This window comes from Mustela erminea, chromosome 20 (genome assembly GCF_009829155.1).
Source record: "Mustela erminea isolate mMusErm1 chromosome 20, mMusErm1.Pri, whole genome shotgun sequence".
Classification (NCBI taxonomy): domain Eukaryota; kingdom Metazoa; phylum Chordata; class Mammalia; order Carnivora; family Mustelidae; genus Mustela; species Mustela erminea.
Genome location: NC_045633.1, coordinates 26,978,405 through 27,002,518, shown reverse-complemented (window position 1 = coordinate 27,002,518; position 24,114 = coordinate 26,978,405). Strand labels below are relative to the sequence as shown.

The following is a 24,114-nucleotide window of genomic DNA, read 5'->3' as shown; positions in this document are numbered from 1 at the left end:
ACATCAGAGCACCTAAATATATAAAGCAAAACCTAACAGAGCTAAAAGAATAAATAGTAACACAATAATAGTTGAGGGTTTTAACACCCCAGTCTCAACAATGGATATATCATCTAGGGAATCAATGAGGGGACAGAAGATTTGAACACTACAGACCAAATAGATGTAACAGACATTTACAGAATATTCTATCCAACAGAAGCAGAATACACATTCTTCTCAAGCACACAAAAAAAACATTTTCTAGGATAGACCATATGTTAGGCCACAATGCAGCTCCCAACAAATTCAAGAACACTTAAATCACACCAAGTATCTACTCTGACCACAATGGCATAAAACTAAAAATCATTAACAAGGGAAAAACTGTAAATTTAAGAACACACAGAAATTAAACAATACTCTCCAAACAACCAGTGGATCAAAGGAAAAATTAAAAAGGGAAATAAAGTTTGAAACAAATCAAAAAGGAAACATACCAGAGCATACAGGATGTAGCAAAAGCTGTTCTAAAGGGGAAATTCAGAGCAATTAAGGTCCTACATTAAAAAGAAATACCTCAAAAAAACAACCTAACTGTATGCCTGAAAAACAAAAGAACAAATTAAGCCCAAAGTTGGAAGAAAGGAAATAAAGATTATAGCAGAAATAAAGGAGGAAAAAAAATAACCAAATTACTGGTTCCTTGAAAAAGATAACAAAATTGACAAACCCTTAGCTAGACTAACCATGAAAAGAGAGGATCCAAATGAACAAAACTATAAATGAAAAAGAAGACATTACAAATGATACCATAGAAATACAATTGTAAGAGGCTCCCATGAACATATACACACCAAGCATTCATACATTAACAGGATCATACACCACAATCCAGTGAGATTTAAGGGATGCAAGGATGGTTCAACAACCACAAGTCAATCAACAGGATACAATAACAAAATGAAAGGTAAATCATATGATCACCTCAATAGACGCAGAAGAAGAAAAAAAGCACTACACAAAATGCAACATCCATTTAGGATAAAAACTCTCAACAAACTGGGTACAGAGGGCATGTACCTCAACATAATAAAGTCCATACAGGACAATCCTACAGCTCACATCAGCCTCAGTAGTTAAAAGCTAACAGCTTTTCCTGTAAGAACAAGAACAGGACTCTTGGCAGTTTTATTCAACACAGTACTGGAAGACCTAGTCTCAACAATTAGGCTAGAAAAAGAAATAAAAGGTATTCAAATTGAAAAGGAAGAAGTAATACTGTCATTATTTGCAACTGACATAATACTACGTATAGAAAACCTTAAAGAAACCACACACACGCACACACACAAAAAAAAACCTTGGTAGAACAAATGAATTCAGTAAATTTGCAGGAAACAAGACCAATATACAGAAATCTGCAGTGTTTCTATACACTAGTAACAAAAGCATCAGAAAAACAAATCGAGAAAACAATCCCATTTACAACTGTAACAAAAAGAACAAAACACCAACAAACAAATATAACCAAGAAGGTGAAAGACCTGTACACTAAAAACTTTAAGACACTGACAAAAATTGAACAAGACAAAAATAAATGGAAAGATATACCATGATCATGGTTTGAAATAATATCGTTAAAATGTCCATACTACCAAAGCAAGCTACAGATTCAATACAATCCCTATCAAAATTCCAATGGTACACTTCCTACAACTAGGACAAATAACTCTAAAATTTGTACAAAACCACAAAAGATCCTGAACAGCCAAAGCAATCTTGAGAAAGAAAAACAAAGCTGAAGAAGTACTGTGCTCCCTGATTTCAAACTATATTACAAAGCTATAGTAATTTCAAAAGTATGGTATTGTGGGGGGGCGGGGGGGAGCACACACACAGATCAATGTAACAGAATTGAGAGTCCAGAAATAAACCCATACATACATGGACAATTAATCTACCACAAAGAAACCAAGAACATACAATAGAGAAAAGACAGATTCCTTCAATAAATAGTGCTGGGAAAATTGGACAGCCACATGTAAAAAATGAAACAGGACCACTATCTTGTACCATGTACATATTAACTCAAAATGGATGTAAGACCTGAAACTGTAAAACTCCCAGAAGAAAACACAGGCAGTAATCTTCTTAACATCATCCTAACTGACATCTTTGTGGATCTGACTACAAAGGGAAACACAAAAATAAACAGGACTACATCAACCTAAAAAGCTTCTGTGCAGCAAAGAAAACCATCATCATAACAAAAATGTAATCTACTGAGAGAAGATATTTGCAAACCATATCACTGATAAGGGGATAATATTCAAAAAATATAAAGAACTCCTACAATTCAACAACAACAAAAGCTACAATTAAAATATGGGCCAAGGACCTGAATCGACATTTTTCCGAAGAACACCAAGATGGCCAACAGGCACATGAAAAGATGTTCAACATCACTAATTACTGGGAAAATGCAAATCAAAATCACAATGAGCTATCAACTTGACCTGTGAGGCTGGCTATCATCAAAAAGACAAGAAATAACAAGTGTTGGAGAGGATGTCGAGAAAAGGAGACCCTAACACATTGTTGGTGGGATTGAGAATTGGCACAGCCACTATGGAAAACATTATAGAAAGTCCTCAAGAATGGAACATGACCCAAATATTCCAATTCTGGGCATTTACTTCCAATACAAAAATGCTACTTCAAAAACATACAGGGACCCCTATGTTTATTGCATCATTATTTACAACACCCAGAATATGGAAACAACCTAAGTGTCCAGTGACTAGAGCCATAGAAGAATGAAATATTGCCATCTACAACAACACAGATGAACTTGAAGGGATGATGCTAAGCAAAATAAGTCAGAGAAAGACAAATACCATATGATTTTAGTCATATGTGGAATCTTAAAAAAAAATGCACAAACAAAATAGAGTGATAGATACAAAGAACAGACTAGCGGTTACTAGAGGGGAAGGAGGTTGGGTGAAATGGTGAAGGAGGTCAACTGAATAGTGATGGACGGAAAATGGACTCTCGTGATGACTCTCTGTAATGTGCAGTTTCTAATTATATATCATTTAAAAAGATAGGGGTGCCTGGGTGGCTCAGTGGGTTAAAACCTCTGCCTTCGGCTCAGGTCATGATCTCAGCATCGTGGGATTGAGCCCCGCATCAGGCTCTCTGCTCTGCGGGGAGCCTGCTTCCCCCATCTCTCTGCCTGCCTCCCTTGTGATCTCTCTCTCCATCAAATAAATAAATAAAATCTTTAAAAAGAAAGAAAAAGATGAATAGGTACCTGAGATATAACATAAAAGGTGATGACTGTAGTTAACACTGCTCTGTGATACAAGACAATCATTAAGAGCAAATCTTAAGAGTTCACATTTTTCAAGAAGAAAAAAGTTTGTTTCTTCTTTCTTTGTATCATATCTCTATGAGATGATGGATGTTGGCTGAACCTACTGGAACAGTCATTGCATATATATGTCAATCAAACCATCATGCTACACATCCTTAATTTACACAGTGATGTCAATTATTTCTCAATAACGCTGAAAAAAAAGAAAAGCCATGGCTTGTTTTTCATGTGAATTGACCATTATACTATTTAGTATCAATCACGTAAATGCCTTAAGTTCTTCTTGCAGGTTCTGATAGACACACCTCAATCACACTCCTTGGCTTAACCCCCAGAGGTTAAGTGGTGGCAGGACAGGCTAAAGCTCACTGCCCACAGGCCTGGCCACCCAGGAGTCCCTCATCATTACTGCACTCCAAGAAACCTTGCGTACTCTGAAATAAACTCACATTAAGTGGTCCAGGAAAATCAATGATTTTCTAATTCCTCTTTACTTTGATTTTGAGGCTTCTTTTAAAAACAAAACAAAAACTCTCAAACTAATCCATAGTAACATCATTCTGGATTTTTTTAAAAAATAAGTTTCAAAAGAGATTTTCTTTTCACATACAATAAACAGACTTAAATACACTAGGTTTTCATTTCAAGAGCCTTCAGTTGACATGCCCTAAAATATAAAGTTTTTAAATGGCAAGGTATCACTTAATTCTATATTACATTAGCAAAGGTTAAATTTCAGAAGAAAAATACAGTACTTCAAGAATTTCATGATCCTCTGTCAGAGTCAACAGGCTACATTCAATTTTTATCAAGTACAGGTTTAAAGACTGCTTAGCCTTAGCTGATATTTTTAAGCCACACCTTCCTGATAGTACAAACATACTCATTTCTCTGATTCCTGAGATCTAGCAAAATCACTTCAAACAATTTTTGTCAAGTTTAATACTATATACACAGTTTGGTCTTATTTTATAAACAGGTCCTACTTCCTTTCTTAACACAGATGAGAAACTGAACAAATTCCATACCTCAAATTGGACTTATTCTGAGGTGGCTGTAACAATTACTATTTAAACAGAGCAACTGCTCAAGATATACAAGATATTTGACTAAAATCTACAAAGACTAAACTGGCACCACAGATCTGATTTCTGACGACTTACTTGTAAAGAACAAAAATGGGTCGAAATATGTCCTCTATCTTCAGGGTTTTCCTATACCACCCAAGAGAAAAATCAACCAATGTTAAACAAAACTACTTTTTTAAAGGAAGAACTGTGATGCTGAAATATACAATTCTGAACTCTATGCAGTGATTTACAGGAACAGGAGTTCTTGTTCTATATAATATAAAAATATAGAAAGCTAGTTATTTTATATAATATAAAAATATAGAAAGCTAGTTTACATGTAGCTTTCTCCATACTTCAAGGTATTATGTGTAAAATAATAACAAGGGATGGGGGGGTGGGAAACAGAAGAAGGTTAAAACCGCGAAGGAGGGCAAACATCTGGAAATTAGAATCAAGTGTCTAGAATGTCTCACTCTTTGGGTGTGTACACACGTGTAAGGGGGCTGGGGAGGAAGAGGGGGACTTGTGTGCAAAGCAGAATCACCTGGAGTCTTAAACCCCACACATCAGAACAGAATGGGGAAAGGAGAAAGGAGTCTGGAAGAACTTTCAAAACGGCTGAAGAATTACGATTCTGCCACACCATAATCCTCCCACCACTTCTGGGCAATTCTATGAAGCAAAGAGAAATTCATTTTCTCCCTTTCTCAGAAAGCCTTTGGTACACAGTCAAACCATCATCTTTTTAAATGTTCAAATTTTCACAAAAGTAAATGGGGGAAGAAATGATTATTAAGAATATGTTAGATTTAGGCAAATGGAAGAGAAAATCAGATTTTTAATATAAAGAAACAGTACCCAAAAAGTGAAATTCTTGAACAGAATATTTCAAATGTATTTTAGTGTTGCATTTCTATGTATTTCCTTCAATGATTACAGTTCTACATCAAAAAGGAGATTTGAGTTGGCAACAGGCAGACTAGGAACATGCAGGCCATTACCTGGGAATATAACCAATCCTTGCTCATCACTGTGGCATACAATGACAGACACTCAAAAGGAACAAGAACATTAAGAATATCAAACAGTACAAATACGCATCATCCACATAGTGAAAATGTATCAGGGCCAAGAAGCCAAAAACCACTCTTGAAGAGGGCACAAAAGAAACCTCTAAAATATAAGCTGGCTTGCTTAGATCACACCAGCTGGTGGGTATAGATGGAATCACACTGATGTGAATACCTTCAGCTCACTAGATCTAAACCCCAAGATGCTCTTACAGACACTCAACTCCCTTAGAAGGGCCCTACGCACGTTTCTAGGTGAGCAGTCCTGACTCCTCCAAGCATGACAGCTTGACAGACCCCTGTCAAGTGAGATGCACTGTGAAAAGGGTGGGGGGATTCCGAGTTTGACTTCTTGTATCCTGGAGCGGAACATTAAAATAGCTCAGTAAGGCAGCCCATCTAGTTTACAGACACCGTATTTTTCTATTTTGTACACACTATACCCTGCATAGCATTCCCCATGAGGCCCCACTGCCTCTGACTTATCATTATCCTGACAGTTTTTAGTGAACAATGGGGTTGCTGAATTCCCACCCTCCCCATGCACACTCTCCCCCCACTCAGGACTGGCCTCCTAGGTCCAACCTCAGACAGGCCCACACCATTGAAGTGCTTCTGTGGCCTCTCAGCCCTACATTTATTACTCTCTGCCAGTTGCCATCTGTATCCAAATCTCAGTTCTATCCCAACTGAAATCCCAGTCACAAAAAGAATCATTCTGCCTAGTGACTTGAAAAATTTCGATTGCTGACATTAAATTCACTCTGGAGTATCATCAACAGAAATATTCCTTCTCTGTGAGGTTTTATAATAAACCACAACTGATGGTACCTAATGCAATGACAGAGATGATATGAGAGGTCAGTAAAGTCATCAACAAACTAAGATACCACAAAAAGTGAAAGAGATACACAACATTTTTGTTGAGGAAAGGTTGGAGAGGGAAGAGAGAAAGAATACAATGGATTGGAAGAAAAGGACGGACCACAAGGTAAGTTAAAATGTCAAGAACTATGTAAGGCCTTCTGTATCTTTTATTTTAGTTGAGGAAGGAGAAACACAGTAGGGGTTCATCTCAGCTGATAAGTTAATGAGCACAATAATAGCTATGATTTGTTAAGCAAGACACTGTGCTAAATGCTTTACACACGTTATCTCTTCTAATCCTTACAAAAACCTTGTGAAGAGATACTAACTTTTCACTTTATAAAGGAGCAAATGAAACACAGACAGGTTATGTAACTTGGGCAAGGTCACACAGCTCATAAATGGCAGAGCCAGGATTTTAACCCAGCTCTTAAACTCATGACACTATCATGTTAAAATGCCAATACACCGTGGCCAATGGCTTAAAAGCACGTTCTCTATGTATTAAAAATGAGATCGCTACATGTGCTAATATGAAATTGTATCTGTAAGATACAATGTTAAGTGCAAAAAGACAAGTGTGCTGAGGCTGGTCTCCAAAGTAATATAGTACACTCCCTTCTGCATCAAGTCAAGGGCTGGGAGAAAAGATACCCATGGTCGCACATACAAAAAATATCATTGAAAGAATATTCAAACTGGTAACATTGATGGCCTCAAGCAGAGGGGAGCAGGAGGCTGAGGATCAGAAAAGAGCCTTCTCAGTACATATACTTCGGCATGGTGTAACTTTTTAACCCACTCATGTAATTTTTCACAAGAAATAAGCACTACATAATACAATAACTGTAAAAGCTAAAATCCTATAATGGAAGATACCCTACACCTCTCCCTGCCTTCCAAGGCTGAATAAAATTGAAAGACTTACAGACAACAAAGGCACCCCTATTTTAGTCATGCATGCTTTCTAGATGTTTTCACTTATGAAGAGTACCTATTACCACTGCTCACATCCTAAACATGGATCGAACATGCTGGCACACACAGAAAGAAGGACTCCTGTGAACATGGGAGGAGAGACTGCGGGTAGGAAACCTTGGTGAGACACGGAAGAAACAGGCTGCTCGAAAATCCTCAGTAGACAGACAGGAATGAGCTGAGGCAAGCCCACTCCCGGCAGGTCCAGGGAACACAGCTACAGAATCCAGCAGAGCTGCAGAAATGTGGAAGGAAAATGAAGCACAGAAGCATCTAAAGCAAAGTTAGGAAAAAGAATTTCCACTCCCTAATTAGTCTGAAAATAAGAAAGATGAAAACAAAGTCAAAACACATGAAGACCGGAATTGGTTGAAATTCAGTTAGAAATGTGCCTAATTCAGAATCAATGTACATTCCTTTGCTTGCTTTCAAGTATTTACTTTTAGGACCGCTATAATTTTATATTTATGTGATTCAAAATTATTGGCAATGCTTATTATTAAGCACCCCTGCCCCATCCTTTAAAAGGTTTGAATACCAATTGCTCAAAGAAAAGCAACTCTGAGTAGCTTAAGCAAAAAAGGAGGATATACTGAGAAACATGAGGAAAAGCAGAATGTCCACACTTCAGGACAGACAAGAACCAGAGCAGCTCTGAGGCTGCAGACATTCACAGAGCATCATGAAAACAATTCGAGAAATGACACAGCAGAGAAATGGCCAACAGAGGCCCCCGCTGCGGACCAGGACCATTCCCAGAAAATGGTACATTTTAGTAAGCCAGGTGTCACCCTAAATGCTGCCTACCACACTACCACACTCATACCTAACACTCTCATTTACCATTTACTGTGTATCTAATATGAACATATTAAGTTCTTAATTTATGAAAATATTTCAATTTAAATTACTTCTAAATTTCATTTACAATTAGATGCTTCAAGTTTTTTGTGCATAATACCATAAAAACTTCAATTTATTGATTTGATATTGCAGTTGTTATTGGGAGAATTTGACACCAGAGTCATAAAACAAAGATTGAACAGCACTAACCAGAAATCGATGGTACAAATGTGTTTATCCATCCATCTTTCAAAGAAGTTTCTGTCCTTCCAGGGAGTCTGTAATTTAAGATACTGCATATGTTTTCAAATAAATGAACAAAATAGGGCCCAAAACTGTAATTTAAGTTCAACATGCCAAAATCTCAGATCCCCATTAATTGAAACTCAGCATGAACCACTAAACTAGGAATACCATAGGTCTCCTAAAATCCACTAATACCACATTATGGTAAATAATAATTGTTTTTATAATTTTTTAAAAAGTTATAAATGCTTAGTTTTGAAAATCAAAACATTTAGAAAAATTTCCCATAACACAGAGATAAACACTTTCTAGAAAGCTTGGTCTATCCATTCATACTGGCTGCACAGATTATAAAACAGTTGCCTGTTTCCGCCTTAATATTACATCCCCATTACTTTTTAAACCTATTATACTTTTCTGTAAGATTTTATATTATTTCAAAGGCAATCTAAGCCCCCTTATCAACAGTCAGGAGATAGAGAAAAGTAAAAGAAAACAAAGAGATGAAGAAAACCAAGAGACAGCTGCTATTAATATTCACATATCAGTGTGCTGCCAGCCCCTTTCCTGTTCATGTATATACAAACAGCTCCGTATCAGGGAAACTTCCCCCATGTGTTCAGGCCACATGCACAGGGGCAGCACAGTGCAAGGACTAAGAGCAGGGGCTCTGTGGTCAGCCAAAGCTGCATTCAAAACTCAGTTCTACCACTTACTAAGTAGTGACCTTAACCTGTCTGCACACCAGTTTCTTCATCTACAGAATAGGGCTATAACAAGGTTAGAAGTTCTGCAGAAAAAGGTACTATCACAGGGCCCAGCACATGAGAAGCGCTCAGTAAAGACAAGCTATTACACTGTACAAAGCATGCTATATTTTCATTTTTCACCTAATGTATTCTGAACATCTTTCCATGTCAATTAGCTCCACTTCTACAACATACTTAAAACCAACACAGTACAATTTTTCCTCCTACACTGCATCAGTCACTAGAAAAGAGGACAGAAAAATCAGATCCTCATCATTTTGGTCAGGGTCACCCGCTGTTAACACATATAGACAGAGGACTCCAACCAAGCCAACCTGTTCCCTGAAATTGGGGAACGAGAGAGCAGTTCTCTGATGTTTCCTTACTAGCTGGTTAAGGAGAAGACACAGGGAATATGAGGTTTGGCTGGGGTTTTGTTTGTTTTGGCTTGGTTTTGTATTATTATTTTTTTTTACAAACATATTTATTGTCAATATCATCTATGATGAAATTAAGTTTATTTACCCAAGAAAGAACAACCTTTGAAACAAAGAAATTGTAGTTTAAAAAAAGAAAAAAAAACCACCTTAAGCTGCGTTTGAAGCTAAGGAAATGCTAAATTATAAATTTTCATTCACTACATCTCTATCAACACAGAAGCACACCACAACTTGGGCTTCATGTTTGATTCCACAGAGAACAGTTGTGAGAGAAACAGATGACCTCTACCTTTCCAACTATAATATTCTGTGATACTAGATTTAAGTTGTTTTCAAAGTCCAGGAGTTTATTTAAAACAACCAGCCGATAATAACATCTTGCCACAAATCACAAATGTCTACATTCTCACCTGCAATTAATTCTGATCTACTGAACTTCTTTATATCTTAACAATGTTCCTCCATATGTCTGCTCTTCTTCAAATGTTATTAAAAGTACTTTATCCTTGGGGCGCCCGGGTGGCTCAGTTGGTTAAAGGGCTGCCTTCAGCTCAGGTCATGATACCAGGAACCTAGGATAGAGCCCCACAGCAGTAGGGAGCCTACTTCTCCTTCTCTCGCTCTCCCTGCACGCTCACTCATGGGCTCTCTCTCTCTCTCCTCTCAAAATCTTTAAGAAAAAAAAAAAAAAGGAGTTTATCATTGTTCATTTAATCTAGCTGCCAGCTAAGATCTAAGTCCAATTTTTTTCACAGCTAAGATCCCCATTTGAAATGTAAAGAACGCCATTTTGGAATATGTTGGCTAAACAAAAAAGTCTTGATGTTGGTCCTTCTGTATGGCAAAATTCTGTCATTATCTAGACACTAAATTCCGCGCTCAGGTTTCGGAATCCCTAGACTCTAACATGGCCTGCCTACTTGTATCCCTGCTAAGATCCTGTTGAAGCTCATCTCTCGGGTTCCAAATCATCTGTCCAGCTGAAAGGGCTCTTCACAATCAACTGTATTTTATTTTGTCAGTGTGTCTCCACCTTAAGAAGCAGTAAGCTCGGGACACCTGGGTGGCTCAGTTGGTTAAGCAGCTGCCTTCGGCTCAGGTCATGATCCCAGGGTCCTGGGATCGAGTCCCACATCGGGCTCCTTGCTCGGCAGGGAGCCTGCTTCTCCCTCTGCCTGCCTCTTTTTCTGCCTGTGCTCGCTTGCTCTCTCTCCCTCTGTCTCTTACAAATAAATAAATAAAATCTTAAAAAAAAAAAAATTAAAAAAAAAAAAAAGAAGCAGTAAGCTCCATGAGAAGGAACTATGTTTTATCATTTATAAATGATACAAAATCAAATGATGTATCATTGATATAATTTTATCAAATGATACCATTATCATTTGATCGTGTTTTACGAAAGGTAAAGCAGTACCTTTATTGCTTTACACAGTGCCTTGCTCCCTGAAAGCCCTCAGTAAGCACTAAATGAACGAACTCCGCGTCCCTCTCTCTTAAGCTGATCTGTCCACTCCACATCAGTGGAAACTGCTAATGCTCATTTTTCCCAAAACACAAGGCTTTTCATGGAGTAAATTTGAGAAACTGCTTCCAAATACTTCACACTTTACTATTTGCATCTCACTCCTTCCTCTGGTTTCAGTTTCTTTCTTCTTGAAGAACACCTTTTAATAGTTCCTCCAGCAAGTCTATGAGGGATCTTCGTCTTTATCTACAAAGGCTTTATTTCACCTACTCCTGAACATTACCTTATATGGACTCAAACAAAATCCCTGCCAGTCTGTACAACAGCTTCCCTCAGGTTGCTTTTGCTTTTGTCTTCTTTCTAATATTTCAACTACAGTGTGTCTAATTTATTTTTATTTAGCCTGCTTGTGGTCTACTGCACTTCTTGGAACTCAGAACTTAGGCCTTGCATTTATTATGGAAAATTTTCAGCCATTATATCTTCAGATAGTGCCCTCCACCACCCCCACTATTTCCTCTTCCTAGAAGCTCACAGAAGGTGGTACTAGACTTTCATACTACAGGTCAAGAATGAGTCTCAAGGACTCGTTTTATGTCTCTTCACCCTTCAGAACTTCATTCCAAGCAATTTCTTCAGACCTTAAGAATCAATAATTTGGCGGCACCTGGGTGGCTCAGTTGGTTAAGTGTCTGCCTTTCTCCAGGTCATAATCTCAGGGTCCTGGGATCATGCCCCACATCTGGCTCCCAGCTCAGCAGGGAGTCTGCTTCTCCCTCTCCTTCTACCTGAGAGCTCCCTCCCTCCACCCCATGCACTGGTGCTCTTTTTCAAAGAGCTACTGAGTTTACTTTTAAAAACCATAATTTTCATTTCTGTAAGTTCTCTTTGGTCCTTTTCCAAATCTTCTAATCTGTGGTGTTCTTTCGTTACAGTCTTATCTCTTGTATCTCTAATAATTTTAACAAAGGAATCTCGGTCTTATGTCCCAGGAGTACCTCCTGGAATACCAATTCTCCTACTAAGAACTCCTGCCCACTCTTCTTCATACTGATTCATTTCCTTGTGTGGCTGGCAATTTACTTACTTACTTACTTACTTATTGCAAGTTCATCTTCAGCATGAACTGTTTCTTCCTTGAGAATCCCACATTTTTCATTTGCTCTCGAGGACAGATTCACACTTATTTCTAAAGGCTTCATTTGTTTCCACAGTTCTGTACTAATTTCTGTACAGTTTCTGTACATAGTTCTGTACTAATTCTATACAGTTTCACACTAATTTCTCAGCTTGAGGGTTAGTTGCACTGTAAGAAATGTTAAATTTTAACCCATCCTCAACGTGATGGACAGCTTTGGGATTCAGATGGTTCTTGTATTCTTTTTATTTCTAATTATATACAACCTCAGAAGGACACATGTTTCTTTGCACTTCCTTGAACTAGGTTTTTCTAGTCTTCTTTTCACAGATGGACACCCTTCAAAGTTTTATGTAGGAAGACCTCAACCCCACTTTCCTTCTTCATAGAGATCTAAGACCATGTCTCCTGTTCCTTGCTGACACCTTCAGGATCAAGCCCTTGAAGCCTACATCCAGATCTGAGAGCAGGGCAGGCCTTGAGCTCCCAATCATACCCTGGCTTTGAGCTCTCCTTTTACTTCTGGCACCCAGGATTTCCTGGTCTATCAGCCTCAGGAATACTTTTGTTTGTCCTTAGTATATTTCGTCCACAGTTTCCAAGTATTTGTAGCAGGTAGAAGTCCTCTAAATCAGCTCTGGTGGCAATGTTGCTAGAAACCTGCGACAGTCACAAAATATGAAACTCAAATGATCACTTCAGGGAATTGTGATGATTACTTACCATTTTGCCAGATGACAACAGCCAACTTTTTTTTCAACCTTGAGGATAATTTCCAAATTGGTATAAATATTCCTAAGGCATTTTAAGATCATTTTGTCACTATACATTTCAAATGCCTTCATAGTTCTTTTTCCTTGATAATTTCAACAAAAACCACACCTGTTGACTCCATTTTCTCACTACTCATTCATTCTGTAACCAACTTCAATCCGCTTTATAGTCCTAGAACTCTTTTGGAATTATACTCAAAAAGATAAACCTTTCCCACCTAATCAACAAATCCAATGGTCCCTTCTTTGCTCTCATCGTACTCACCTCCCCGCAGCAATACTGACTATTGCAATTATGCCACCCTACTATCACCCCAGTTAAAATACTTATTCCAGTATTACCACCATCATTATCTACCTCACTTCCATCACTCCAATCTCTTCCTCCTTCAGTTTATCAAGTCACAGTCAGATTAACAGCACTATGCTCCAGTCACGTCAACTGTTCACACTCCCCACTCTGCCCTACAGTGGCTCATTACTATCCGCTACTATGGGAAAAGAATAGGTGAACGAGGCACAATCCCATCCACAAAAGCATAAAGAATAAGACTACCACCTAACACAGATGGGATGTATGCTACGTAATTGCTAAGGTGCTAAACACCTTACCTGCAACCATACCAACTGATCCTCACAGCAGCTCTATGACATAGGTGCAAATACTATACCTACTTCAGGAATGAGAAATACTAAAAGATGACTAAGCCAACCTTAGGGAGCACAGCTAGCAAATGACTCAGTCCATTTTAGGCCAATCCCATCCTCTTAAACGATAGACTATACCTTCTCCACAAATATTTACAGCAAAAGCCCAGACCTCACCTTCGACTGAAAAATGTGTATCTGATACTTCGTAACAGCTGTTTGGATGCCCCAAAAGTACCTCACATTAACATATCAAAACCCGCAAAAATCACAACCATACTGCCCAAACTGAAGCCGTCCAACCTCAGCAAATGACTGCACTAACCAACTCGTCATGCAAGTCAGAAACCTGAACATCTCGCATGGCATCCTCCTTCCATATCCAAACTATTACCTTACCAAATCCTGTCTTTTTGCAGGGAGGGAGGGTGTCCTAAATCTGTCTCTACAACATCTACATCTGTCCCTCTCCAACACTACCAACCTAGCCCAGTCCAAACTACTACCTTCTCTCACCTCAACTGCTGATAGAGCCTAACTTACCTAGAGTCATGCATTCTGGTTTTTCCCAATCTACTCTCAGTTTTGCAATCAAAATGCTTTCTCCCCTTATTGAGATTATGCTTTTAAAACAGCCATCTGACCCTTTCACAGATTTTGGACTCCGGACCAAAACTTTAGGCCAATCTTTTACCTCAGGTTCTGAAGCATTAGAAATGTTAAGACTGATGATAGCTGTGTTTGAGTCACAGAGATAAAGCCAATTTTCAGTGACAGTCAAGAATGACACCAAACACAGGAACAGAAGCAACCTGAGAGAGTATGACAGAGAGGACAATACCTGAGAGGTTTTGAGCACTTGGCTCTAGTTTTTCCTAAGATGGATCTGAATCCTAAATTTGCTAAGTTTCAAGGTATTCTTCTTGTTACACTGTGATACCCCAGGATGCCTCCAATGAAATCCTTTTTTAAGTAATTCAGACTGAGTTTCTAGCTTGCAGCCAAGAGTCTTAGCTAAGAAAAAGGAAAGGAAAAAAAAACCTTAGAAGAGCCAAGAAGACACACTTAGAAACGGGGGACATGCCTACAAGGCAAAAATAAAACAAATTTGACATAAAGTAAAAATACCTTTGGCCAGATAATACATAAATATGTTCAATATTTGTAAACTTGTGTATCTCCTTTAAAAGATGTTACATAAAATGCTATAGGGTAAGAGCCATGTTTCCTTTTATGCTCTGCAAATCATCACAGCTTACCATAAATCTAACTACTGAACAAAAAAATTAGAAGTAAAAGCATAACTGTACAATAATATAAAACATGAAGTTGCATATTTGGAAACCCACTCTCTCTGGCAACAGTTTATACATGTGTTTGTATAAAGAAATTGTCTTTTTCTAGTAATACTTTACCAATATTCTATCTGCTGATTGTGATTTGCATTGTCAGGTACTATAAATTCATCTTGCTCACAGTCAAATATTTTATGTATTACATAAGTATACTTACAAGTACTGTAACCATAGAAGGAAAAAAAATTAGCTGTGAAAACTACAGATTATATCCTCTATAAACACTTTTTCTGTTGCCATCTGGTGGTTCATGTATTAAATCAACACTGACACTCATTGTATATAAGGGCTTGGTCCACAAAATGAAAATCCCCTATTCTTTTTTCCACCCCATGTAACACATAGGGAGAAGGCAAACAGAACCGACCTTCACTTTGGAAATAGTCCCTTTTTCATGAATAAACCACAAATACACAAAATAAATTAAGGGTCGCACCAAAGAACCTACAGAAACTACAACTCCTGGAGATGATCACCCTTACCTAAGTAGGACAGGTTATACCTATGCGATAAAAGCTGTAAAACTCCCTCCTTACCTGAATTATTTTTCCTAACTAGTCATCTACTTGGGTTGCTAAAATTCCCACCACTGATTACTCTTAATAAAGGCAACTATTAGGGCACTAGGGTGGTTCAGTTGGTTGAGCATCCAACTCCTGATTTCAGCTCAGGTCATGACATCAGGCTTGTGAGTTGGAGTCCACGCTGGGCTCCACACTAGATGAAGAACCTCTGTTTAAGATTCTCTCTCCCCCCTCTCTCTACTTCCCCACCACCCATGCATTATATAAACAAATACATACATAAATACATAAAGGCAACTACTGGCACTCCTCTTTAAGTAGACATAGCCATTCTTTGGTTGCCTCCCTATATTGTTTTTTTCTTAGAAAGATCATTCATCTTTGTAAAAATCAGGCTTATGTATCTGACAGCTTCCAAACCTCTCATGATAAGTAATCATGTCTAGAATACAGAGGAGAGTTCTGAAAGAGAAGAGGCAACAGAACATTGCACCAAATGTTAATTTTATCCATGTAATAATACGGGCCCACAAGTCTAGCCCATTCTCTACAGCCATATCTCTAAAGGCTGGCCTTGTCAGTTAAATGGATACCTAGCAAAGCCAAAAACAGTGCAGAAACTATAGTCTTGCCCATGTTCAACAAGCTAATCTCCAAAGATCAGTAAATTAATAGAGTTACTTGACTGACACGTGTTGTCAAGAAATTGGATTATTTAACTGATAGCTCTTATCTTCACTAGACATTGTATATCAACAGAGTGCCACTAAGCCTGTTAGTGTGAAAAACAGTTCTTGTGTTAATTTTGAGGGCCTTTTGATTTACTCTGAGTCCCTAAGGAATACAATTAACCAACAAAACATTAGGTTGAGCACAGAAACATCAACAAACACCATCTACCAATCTCTTTAAATTACTGATGGTCACTGTCCTATAAATATAAACATTCTCATACCCATCACTATTTCATATCTTTTTAAACTTCTCTCTGCATTAATTACCTCCAGTAGATTTCAATTACTCTTGCCCTTTCTTCTTCCAGCCATTTAAATAAATAAGCATTCCATATTTTTAAGGAAATTTATTTCTCCAAACTGTGGGCTTACAGAGATAAATTATGGTACTAATTCATTTTACAGAACCTAAAGTTTTGAACATGAACCATTTTCAGGCTAGAGTAAATACATCATGTGCTAGACAGCAGAGAAATTCTGTACTGCATCTTAGTGGTCTTTGATATTGTAAATACCCTGGAAAAAGTAAAATGAAGAGAATTAGGTTCCAAGAGCTAAGACATATGGAGTTACAGAATCCCCAGACAGGACACACACTAGTGTCAAGTAAAGGGCAGAAAGGATATGACAACATACAGAAAATCAGAGAATCAGAGCAGAACAATTTTAATGATCTAGTCTAACCCCTTCCTTTCACAGGTGAGAAAACAGACCCAGAGAGGCTAAAAGATTTGTTCATATTGCAAGTTAGTTAGAGTGAAATAAAAACCAAGTCTACTGACACTTAGCCCACCACCTTTTCCATTCACCACATCCATGTTTCTAGGAAAGCTTTGCAAAAATATTCTCATTCCCACAAAAGACTGTGGGGGCAGGGGGCAGGGTAAGGCTTTAGAGTTGCCTGTCAAGAGGCCAGACCACCTAAATACTAGAATAGCAAATATATAAATAACTAGGACTTCCTAAAGCAGTGCTCCCGTAATATCGTTTATTCATTTTTATATTTGGATATAGCAAGAATAGTGTTAATACAACGAATCTCTAAGACTAAAAATATATATCTCCAGAACCAGTCTCAGATATGGGATCAATAAGTGGCAGGTAAGTACCTGTCCAACTCTGACAGATTTTTGCATTTCAGAGATTCACTGAAAAACTTAGGACTAATTTCTATATGCTAATACAAAAAGATGGCAGGAGGTCCCATATTCTCTGTCCCAGTTGACAAAATATATTGGTCAGGATCATGGGTACAAATGCTTATGCCTTTTTTATTAAGAGATTTACAAATATGGGGGAAATTTAAGAAAGTAACTTATAGGTATGTTGGAGCCTAATTACAGTAAAAAATATACAAATAACAAATATACAAATTAAAATGATCAGTTACATTAGGTAGAAATGTATCATCACTTAGCAAAAATATTTAACCAAATAAAAAGTGAAATATCCTCACATTTTAAAAAATAATTCTACTATAACTCCTCCTTACATTATACCTTTCAACCTCATTTTTATTCCTCACCCTCAGCTTTACTCATCTTCCATGGATTTGGACTTCAAGGATCTACTCTTAAAACTACAGCTTTTAGGGACACCTGGCTGGCTCATTTGGAAGAGCATGCAACTCTTTATCTCGAGATTGTAAGTTCAAGTCCAACACGGGATATAGAAATTACTTTAAAATAAACATTTTCTTTAAAAAACACACCTTTTATTATTTCTTGCAGAAATTTAAGTTGTGACCTAGTAAAAACCAGTTTCTCTCTTTTCCTACTCACTCTGGGTCTGTTCCATTCTGTAGATTTAGTCAACTAACATTACTGGCCTCTGATCCAGGGGACACCTAGAGGATGGCCCCAAGTTCATGTTTTGAAACAGAAAACATGGAAGGGCACTAAAGAGTAGAATATAAAGGCAACTGGTAGGTAGAATTTAAAGACATCTTACTAGATTCCACTTAATTACCCATCTAACTTATCAGAGTTCCCCTTTGTTTTGCGCAATATTTAAGAGGTAGGGAACATGTAAGGGAAACTTCCTAGTTAGGTATAATCTCAGTATTGTAGCTAAACTTAACCATATAAGATAAAAGGCATGCTGAAGCAAACTAACAAAAATTCTATACCTTACAAACCCCACCTCTTTATTTTGCATGTAAAGGACTTAAACGCATGTACTTAAACGCAGATAAAAGAATTTTCCAACTGTTCCTCAAAGAAATGGTGGTACACTCCCAGTGGTCAATTCTGTGGCACTCGTATTTGCCAGCAGACTGCCATAACCTAGTCTCAGTTGGAATTTGAAAATTACAGTATGAAAAAAAATTCTTTGTGAAGAAAAACTCCAAAATGGCAATAGTCATTTTATTATGGGAGAGGAATGGGTCTATGGAGGGGGCTATGCATATTTCCTCTTCTCTCTTCCAAATTATCCAACGGAATTTAACAATGACAACAGTAAATACGGGAACCTGAACTTTGGGGCCCAGTAACAACAATACAGTATTTAGAAAACACCAACCACCAATTCCCTTGGTACTGATCTGATGGCTCTCTCTCCCCATAGAAAGCTCTAGGCTACATGGAAGGCAATCCAGCCGACTGGTTACAAAGAGACTGTGGATTAAGCAGCCTGCTTTCCATTTTGGCTCCATTAGTCTCAGGACCTCAAGCCAATTAGTTACCACCTCAGTGCCTCAGTTTCCCCACAGGTAAAATGAGTACAAAATGCTACCTACCTCTCAGGAGTTGTTGGGAAGAGTAAATGAGCCTACTTATAAAGCACTTAGTGTCTGGCACATAAGAAGGCCTAATAAAGGTTAGCTACAGGTGGCTATACATAAGGCTTCATAGAGGGTGATAATTGCTTATTACTGGATTTACAAGACAGTTACCAACCGAGTGGCCAGTTGCCATCTGTTAAACATACAGTGGCCTAATAAAATGTAATCAGTGAGTATCTGAGCACTTAGTGTAGCACTCTCTGTGAAGACTCTCCAGTAGAGCAGGTAGTCTGGAACTCAAGTTCCAGATGAAATTCAAACCACAAAGCAGTAAGAAAGGGGGTCCAAGAGCAAAAGGCGAAACCAAATGCTTCTGGGATAATAAAAGCATAAGGCCCCAAGAGGAAGCTAGATTTGCAGTAAACCCAGTTAGCACAGTTTTGTGACTTCTTCACCAAACCAGTGGCAGAGAAGCCCAATTAGCAGAGCTTACCCAAGGCTGGGAACTGACCTGAGGAAAGTGGTCCAGGTAGGAGTCCAGGTAAGCATCCAGACCACGTGTAGTCAAACTAACAATGACAGAGAACTGAGGGAGATTACAGGATTGACCAACAAGGATAAAACCAGAGCACAAACAGAGAAGCATCACCTGGGGAGCTTTTGTAAATGCACAAATTCATGTTCCAGAGACCCTTTAGATCAGAGGTGGAGCCCAGATGATTCTATTTTTCAAGTTCACTGATGACTCTGATGCATTCCTCACACTAGCACAAAGTAGGAGCCCAACAGTGGGAATAAACAGAATAAGTGATTAAAAGCAGAGTAAGTCAGGGAGAAACTTCAAAGTTTGAGATCACAGACATGAAATAAGTTTAAGTGAAAAGTCCAAGGTGCATAAAGGTCACTGGAATTTGGGGGACAGTGGAGTGCTACAAAACGACAAGGCCAGCAACAAGGTTAAAGGGGAAATTGCATCATGTGCAATTTCTCATTTAAAGGGTTAGAACAATGGTTCTCAAACCTGCCTGAACATTGGAATCCCCTAAGGAGTTCTTAAAATCTGACACCCAGGTCAAACCTCAAATTCTGGAAATGAGATCCAGGCTTCAGTATGGTTTAAAGCAACCCCATGACTCCAATGTGTACCCAAGGTAGAGAAACATGAGCTAGAGAGGCTCCAGGAAAGCAGCAGGCTACTGGAATGAGGAAAGACATAAAGCAATCTAACTCAGTGCTCTCAAACCCTAGTATGTATCAAAATCAACTGGAAAGCAAGCTGTGTTCTACAGGATCACCAAATTCCCCAGGAAACTCTGATACACACAAAAGTTCGAGAACCATCAATCTAAGTGACTGGCAATAACTCCAAAAGAGAAACTGAGAACGATGGGCAACCCCAAAACAATAACTAAGAAGAGCATTTCTACCTCTCAGCCTGAAGAGGCTATAATGAACATAGGAAGCCATACTAAACATTTCCAGAATCAATAAGCCAGTCAAAGATCTAGCAGTAAAACTAGGGCACCACACATGCACCTGGGTGGCTCAGTTGGTTGGGCCACTGCCTTCAGCTCAGGTCATGATCCTGGAGTCCCTGGATAGAGTTCCTCATCCGGCTCCCTGCTCTGCAAGGAGTCCATTTTTCTTCCTCTGACCCTACCTCTCTCTTATCCTCTCTCTCTCTCTCTGAAATAAATAAAATCTAAACAACAACAACTAGGGCACCACAGACTAAACACATATGATACTTATGACCCAGCCATCCTTCACTTCAGAAGGCATCTCCCAAAACATTCAAGTCTGGGGACACCTGGCTGGCTCAGCCTGTGGTTCATGCAACTCTTGACGTCAGGGTCATGAGTGCAAGCCCCATGTTGGGAGTGGAGCCTACTTAAATAAACTCAGATCTGGCTCCTTGGTGGACAATAATAAGAAAGCATGCATTGCCACCTGCCTTTCAGAATTAAAGACTTAAGTCTTTAAGAATCTAGAAGTGTTACAGACACACACACACACACACACACACACACACACACCAATAAGCAGAGTATAACTCAGAAATTCTCATTACCATGTAGAAAGAAACCCCGAGGGATATTTAAGTTATATTTGGAAGATCTGAACCTTGTTATTTCTCATAATGGCCAAATGGGTAACTTAGGAGAGGTAAACATATGTAACTTTCACTACTCGATGTTGCACTTTTCTCCCAAAATATCATGACCAAGTCTAACCACATGAAATACCATTAGAAGAAAAACAAAGAAAAATTAGGAAATGCTTCACTTAGCGACACAATGATACTGTACTTATGACTAGTTCCAGCTTGGTGTTAAGTATTCCATTTAGAATGTTACATTTTATCTGATAAGATTCAAGAGAATATATTCCCTTGCATATGACCAACTCATCATCCCATCAGAAATCTCTATAGCAGCAGCAGAATTTTCATTTTCAAGATACATGAGCTTTTGTCAAATGGTGACATCTCTCCAGTAATATGAATTTTCAATATGATATAAAAAATGATGGATATATTACACATTTCACAGAGCACAGAGAACAGAAGCCTGTCAATGAATTTAAAATTTGTGACAACCCATTTGAAATTTTACACTAAAAGACCTGTACACTTTCATAAACCATATAAATGTAAAACAGGTACCAATGTTTTCACTTGCAACAAGGAATAAAATATTCCTTCCTAACAAAGTTTAACTGTTGCCTTAGTGCATTTTAATTACATATTTTCATCAGCATTACAGCTGTAAAAATGCGACACATTATACAGCCGTCAGAGTGCAACCAATAACTTGAAATCCTTGTAATGTACTTTAAAACAAGGCCACCGGATTTGCCCCACCACCACCAGGACCCCCTTGTGAACTTGGGCACAAATCACCAAATGTACAAATGTGCAGGGCTTATTGCAAAGTGCAAGTCACTGCATTTAAAAAAAAGAAAGAAAGAAAATAATAAACACCATCTGCATTTTAAAAGTCAGCCCTAAGTGATTTAGCTTTCTTCATCTGAACCTGGCTTCTTTAGCAATCTACAGATCCCATTTTACAAAATGACTTAATAAACGCTTTTCTACCGAAGTCAGTCATTAGGCAAAAAGAAGCGTGTGCGCACATACACAGAGAGAGAGAGAGAGAGAAATGAAAATTTTCCTAGTAATGGAGGAGTTAACCAGAAATACGGCGATTTGTTTTCACGCTGCAAAACCTGAAAGCAGGTGTTAGGAGAGCCTGGGGGGGGGGGGGGGGGGGGGGGGAGGATCCCGGTTAAGATAACGTTAGGTCAGCAAGAACGAGAGACCCGTGAGTGAGTGCCTGCACTCTCCGGGGCCAGTTGTGAGTTCCTACCTTGCAGACGTGAACACATCCCAACTGTTACACGTCCCTTCACGTCCCTCGCCGCCACTGGACACAGCGCACGGCTAATTGAAGTTTAGAGCGCCGGCTCCTTCCAGGGACAGTAGTATCCCCCACCACCACCCCACGCCGCTAAGGAACCCCCAAGCCAGCCTGGCTCCAGCTGCCGGCAACAGCAGGGGTACGCTAACCCGAGTTAAAGACCTTCCCCGGGGGAGGCACCTACTCCTGCCTGCATTTTTGTTATCTGCTTCCAGCTTCACCCTTTCCAGACCAGCCAACTTCAGCGGAGAAGGATGCTACGCGCCAACGGGTTTTTAACAGGACCCGGACGGAGGCGGGGAAGCTCCCCGTGCAGCGGTCCTCGGCGTCCTAGGCGAGCTAGGCTCCGGGTTAGAGACCCCCGCCCCGCCCCGCTGCGCTCTCGCCGGCAGCCCAGGAAGGGGGCAAAGCCACCCGCACCCAAAGTTTTGCTCGCGGCTGTCTGCATCCCCCTCCCCCGTTCCGGGCTCGGGCAGCGGGTCGTGCGGGATCGCGACCCGGGCAGGACCGCACGGAGGCTCCCACCACGCGCCCCCTAAGTCCCACGGAGATGCCGGCCCGCCGCCCGCTGGGGGCGCCGGGCTCCGACCAGCGGCCGGCTCCCAACTTGGGCGGCTGGGGCCGCAGGGCTCCGATCCCGCCGGCGACAGAGCCCCGCAGGGCTCGTCTGGCGGGCGAGCGCTCCCGCGGCCACCCGGCCCGCTGCGTCAAGCCCCGCCGCCCGCCTCGCGGCCCGACGGCTCGGGCTCTCCCCGGCCCCGCGCCCCTGCCCCGACCCCGGCACCGGCACCGGCCCCGCGCCTACCTTGAGCCAGCGCCCGGAGCAAGTGCAGCTGCAGCGCCAGGAGCGCCCACCATCCGCGCCTCCGGCCCGCGCTCAACTTTGTCGCCGGCCGCCCGCCGCGCTCCCCCGCGTCCCGGCCGGGGCTCTCGGGCGCCGCGCGGGCTCCCCGGGGCCGCTGCCGCCGCTCGGGGCCGGGCGAGGACCCCCGCGGCCGCCCCGGGCCCGCCGCGCCGCCGCCGCCCCGGGCCATGCTGAGGAGGAGCCCCCGCCGCCGCCGCCGCCCGCGCCCGGCCTCGGGCCCCGCGAGCGGGACGGGCGGGCGGTGGCCGCCGGCTGAGCAGCCAGGTGCGGGGGCCGGGGGGCGGCGGAGGGGCGCGGCGGAGAAGAAGTTGTCAGCGGGCGAAATTCTTGTCAAGCCGCCCCCAGCGCCCCCGCAGCCGGAGCGCCCGGGCCGCGCCGCGTCTCCCGGAGGGTCCGGCGGGCGCTGAGGAGGAGGAGACGTCGCCGCCGCCGCCGCCCCCGCCCGGCGCTGAGGAGAAAGTGCGCCCGCCCGCGCGCCGGCGCTCGCCCTCCGCCGCCGCCGCGCCCCATTCACAGCCCGGCCGCACGCGCCGCCCGCCCGCGCCCGCCGCCGCCGCTGATTGGCCGCAGGGAGGCGGCTCGCGGGACTCGCGCCCCGCCCCCACGCCCTCGCCTGTTTTCAAACTCGCCGCGCCCGCCCGCCTGGAATTTCGCGCCGGGCCTCGGGCTCGCCTCGGCGGCTTTCCGCGCCGGCTGCGCCCCCTAGGGACGCGCGGAGCGTACTGCAGGCCGGCGCCGTCTCAGCACGCGCTGGGCGGACAGCTCGGGCGGGGGCTGCGCGGGCCGCAGGGGTGGGGGCGGGGGCGGGGGCGGCGCGGGCCTTGCTCGACTCCAGGCGTGC

The 24,114-nt window shown here is 41.2% G+C and overlaps 1 protein-coding gene across 3 annotated transcripts in view; it reads right to left on the bottom strand.

Moving 5' to 3' along the window:
- SDK1 (sidekick cell adhesion molecule 1) overlaps positions 1 to 23,729 on the bottom strand; it is an 854,095-nt gene extending 830,366 nt beyond the window's left edge. For all 3 annotated transcript variants that reach the window (XM_032327040.1, XM_032327041.1, XM_032327042.1), the window contains exon 1: positions 23,214 to 23,729. In XM_032327040.1, coding sequence (XP_032182931.1) covers positions 23,214 to 23,442 — 229 coding nt within the window. In that variant the 5' untranslated portion in view covers positions 23,443 to 23,729. The remainder of the gene's footprint in view (positions 1 to 23,213) is intronic.
- Between the last annotated feature and the right edge of the window lie 385 nt (positions 23,730 to 24,114).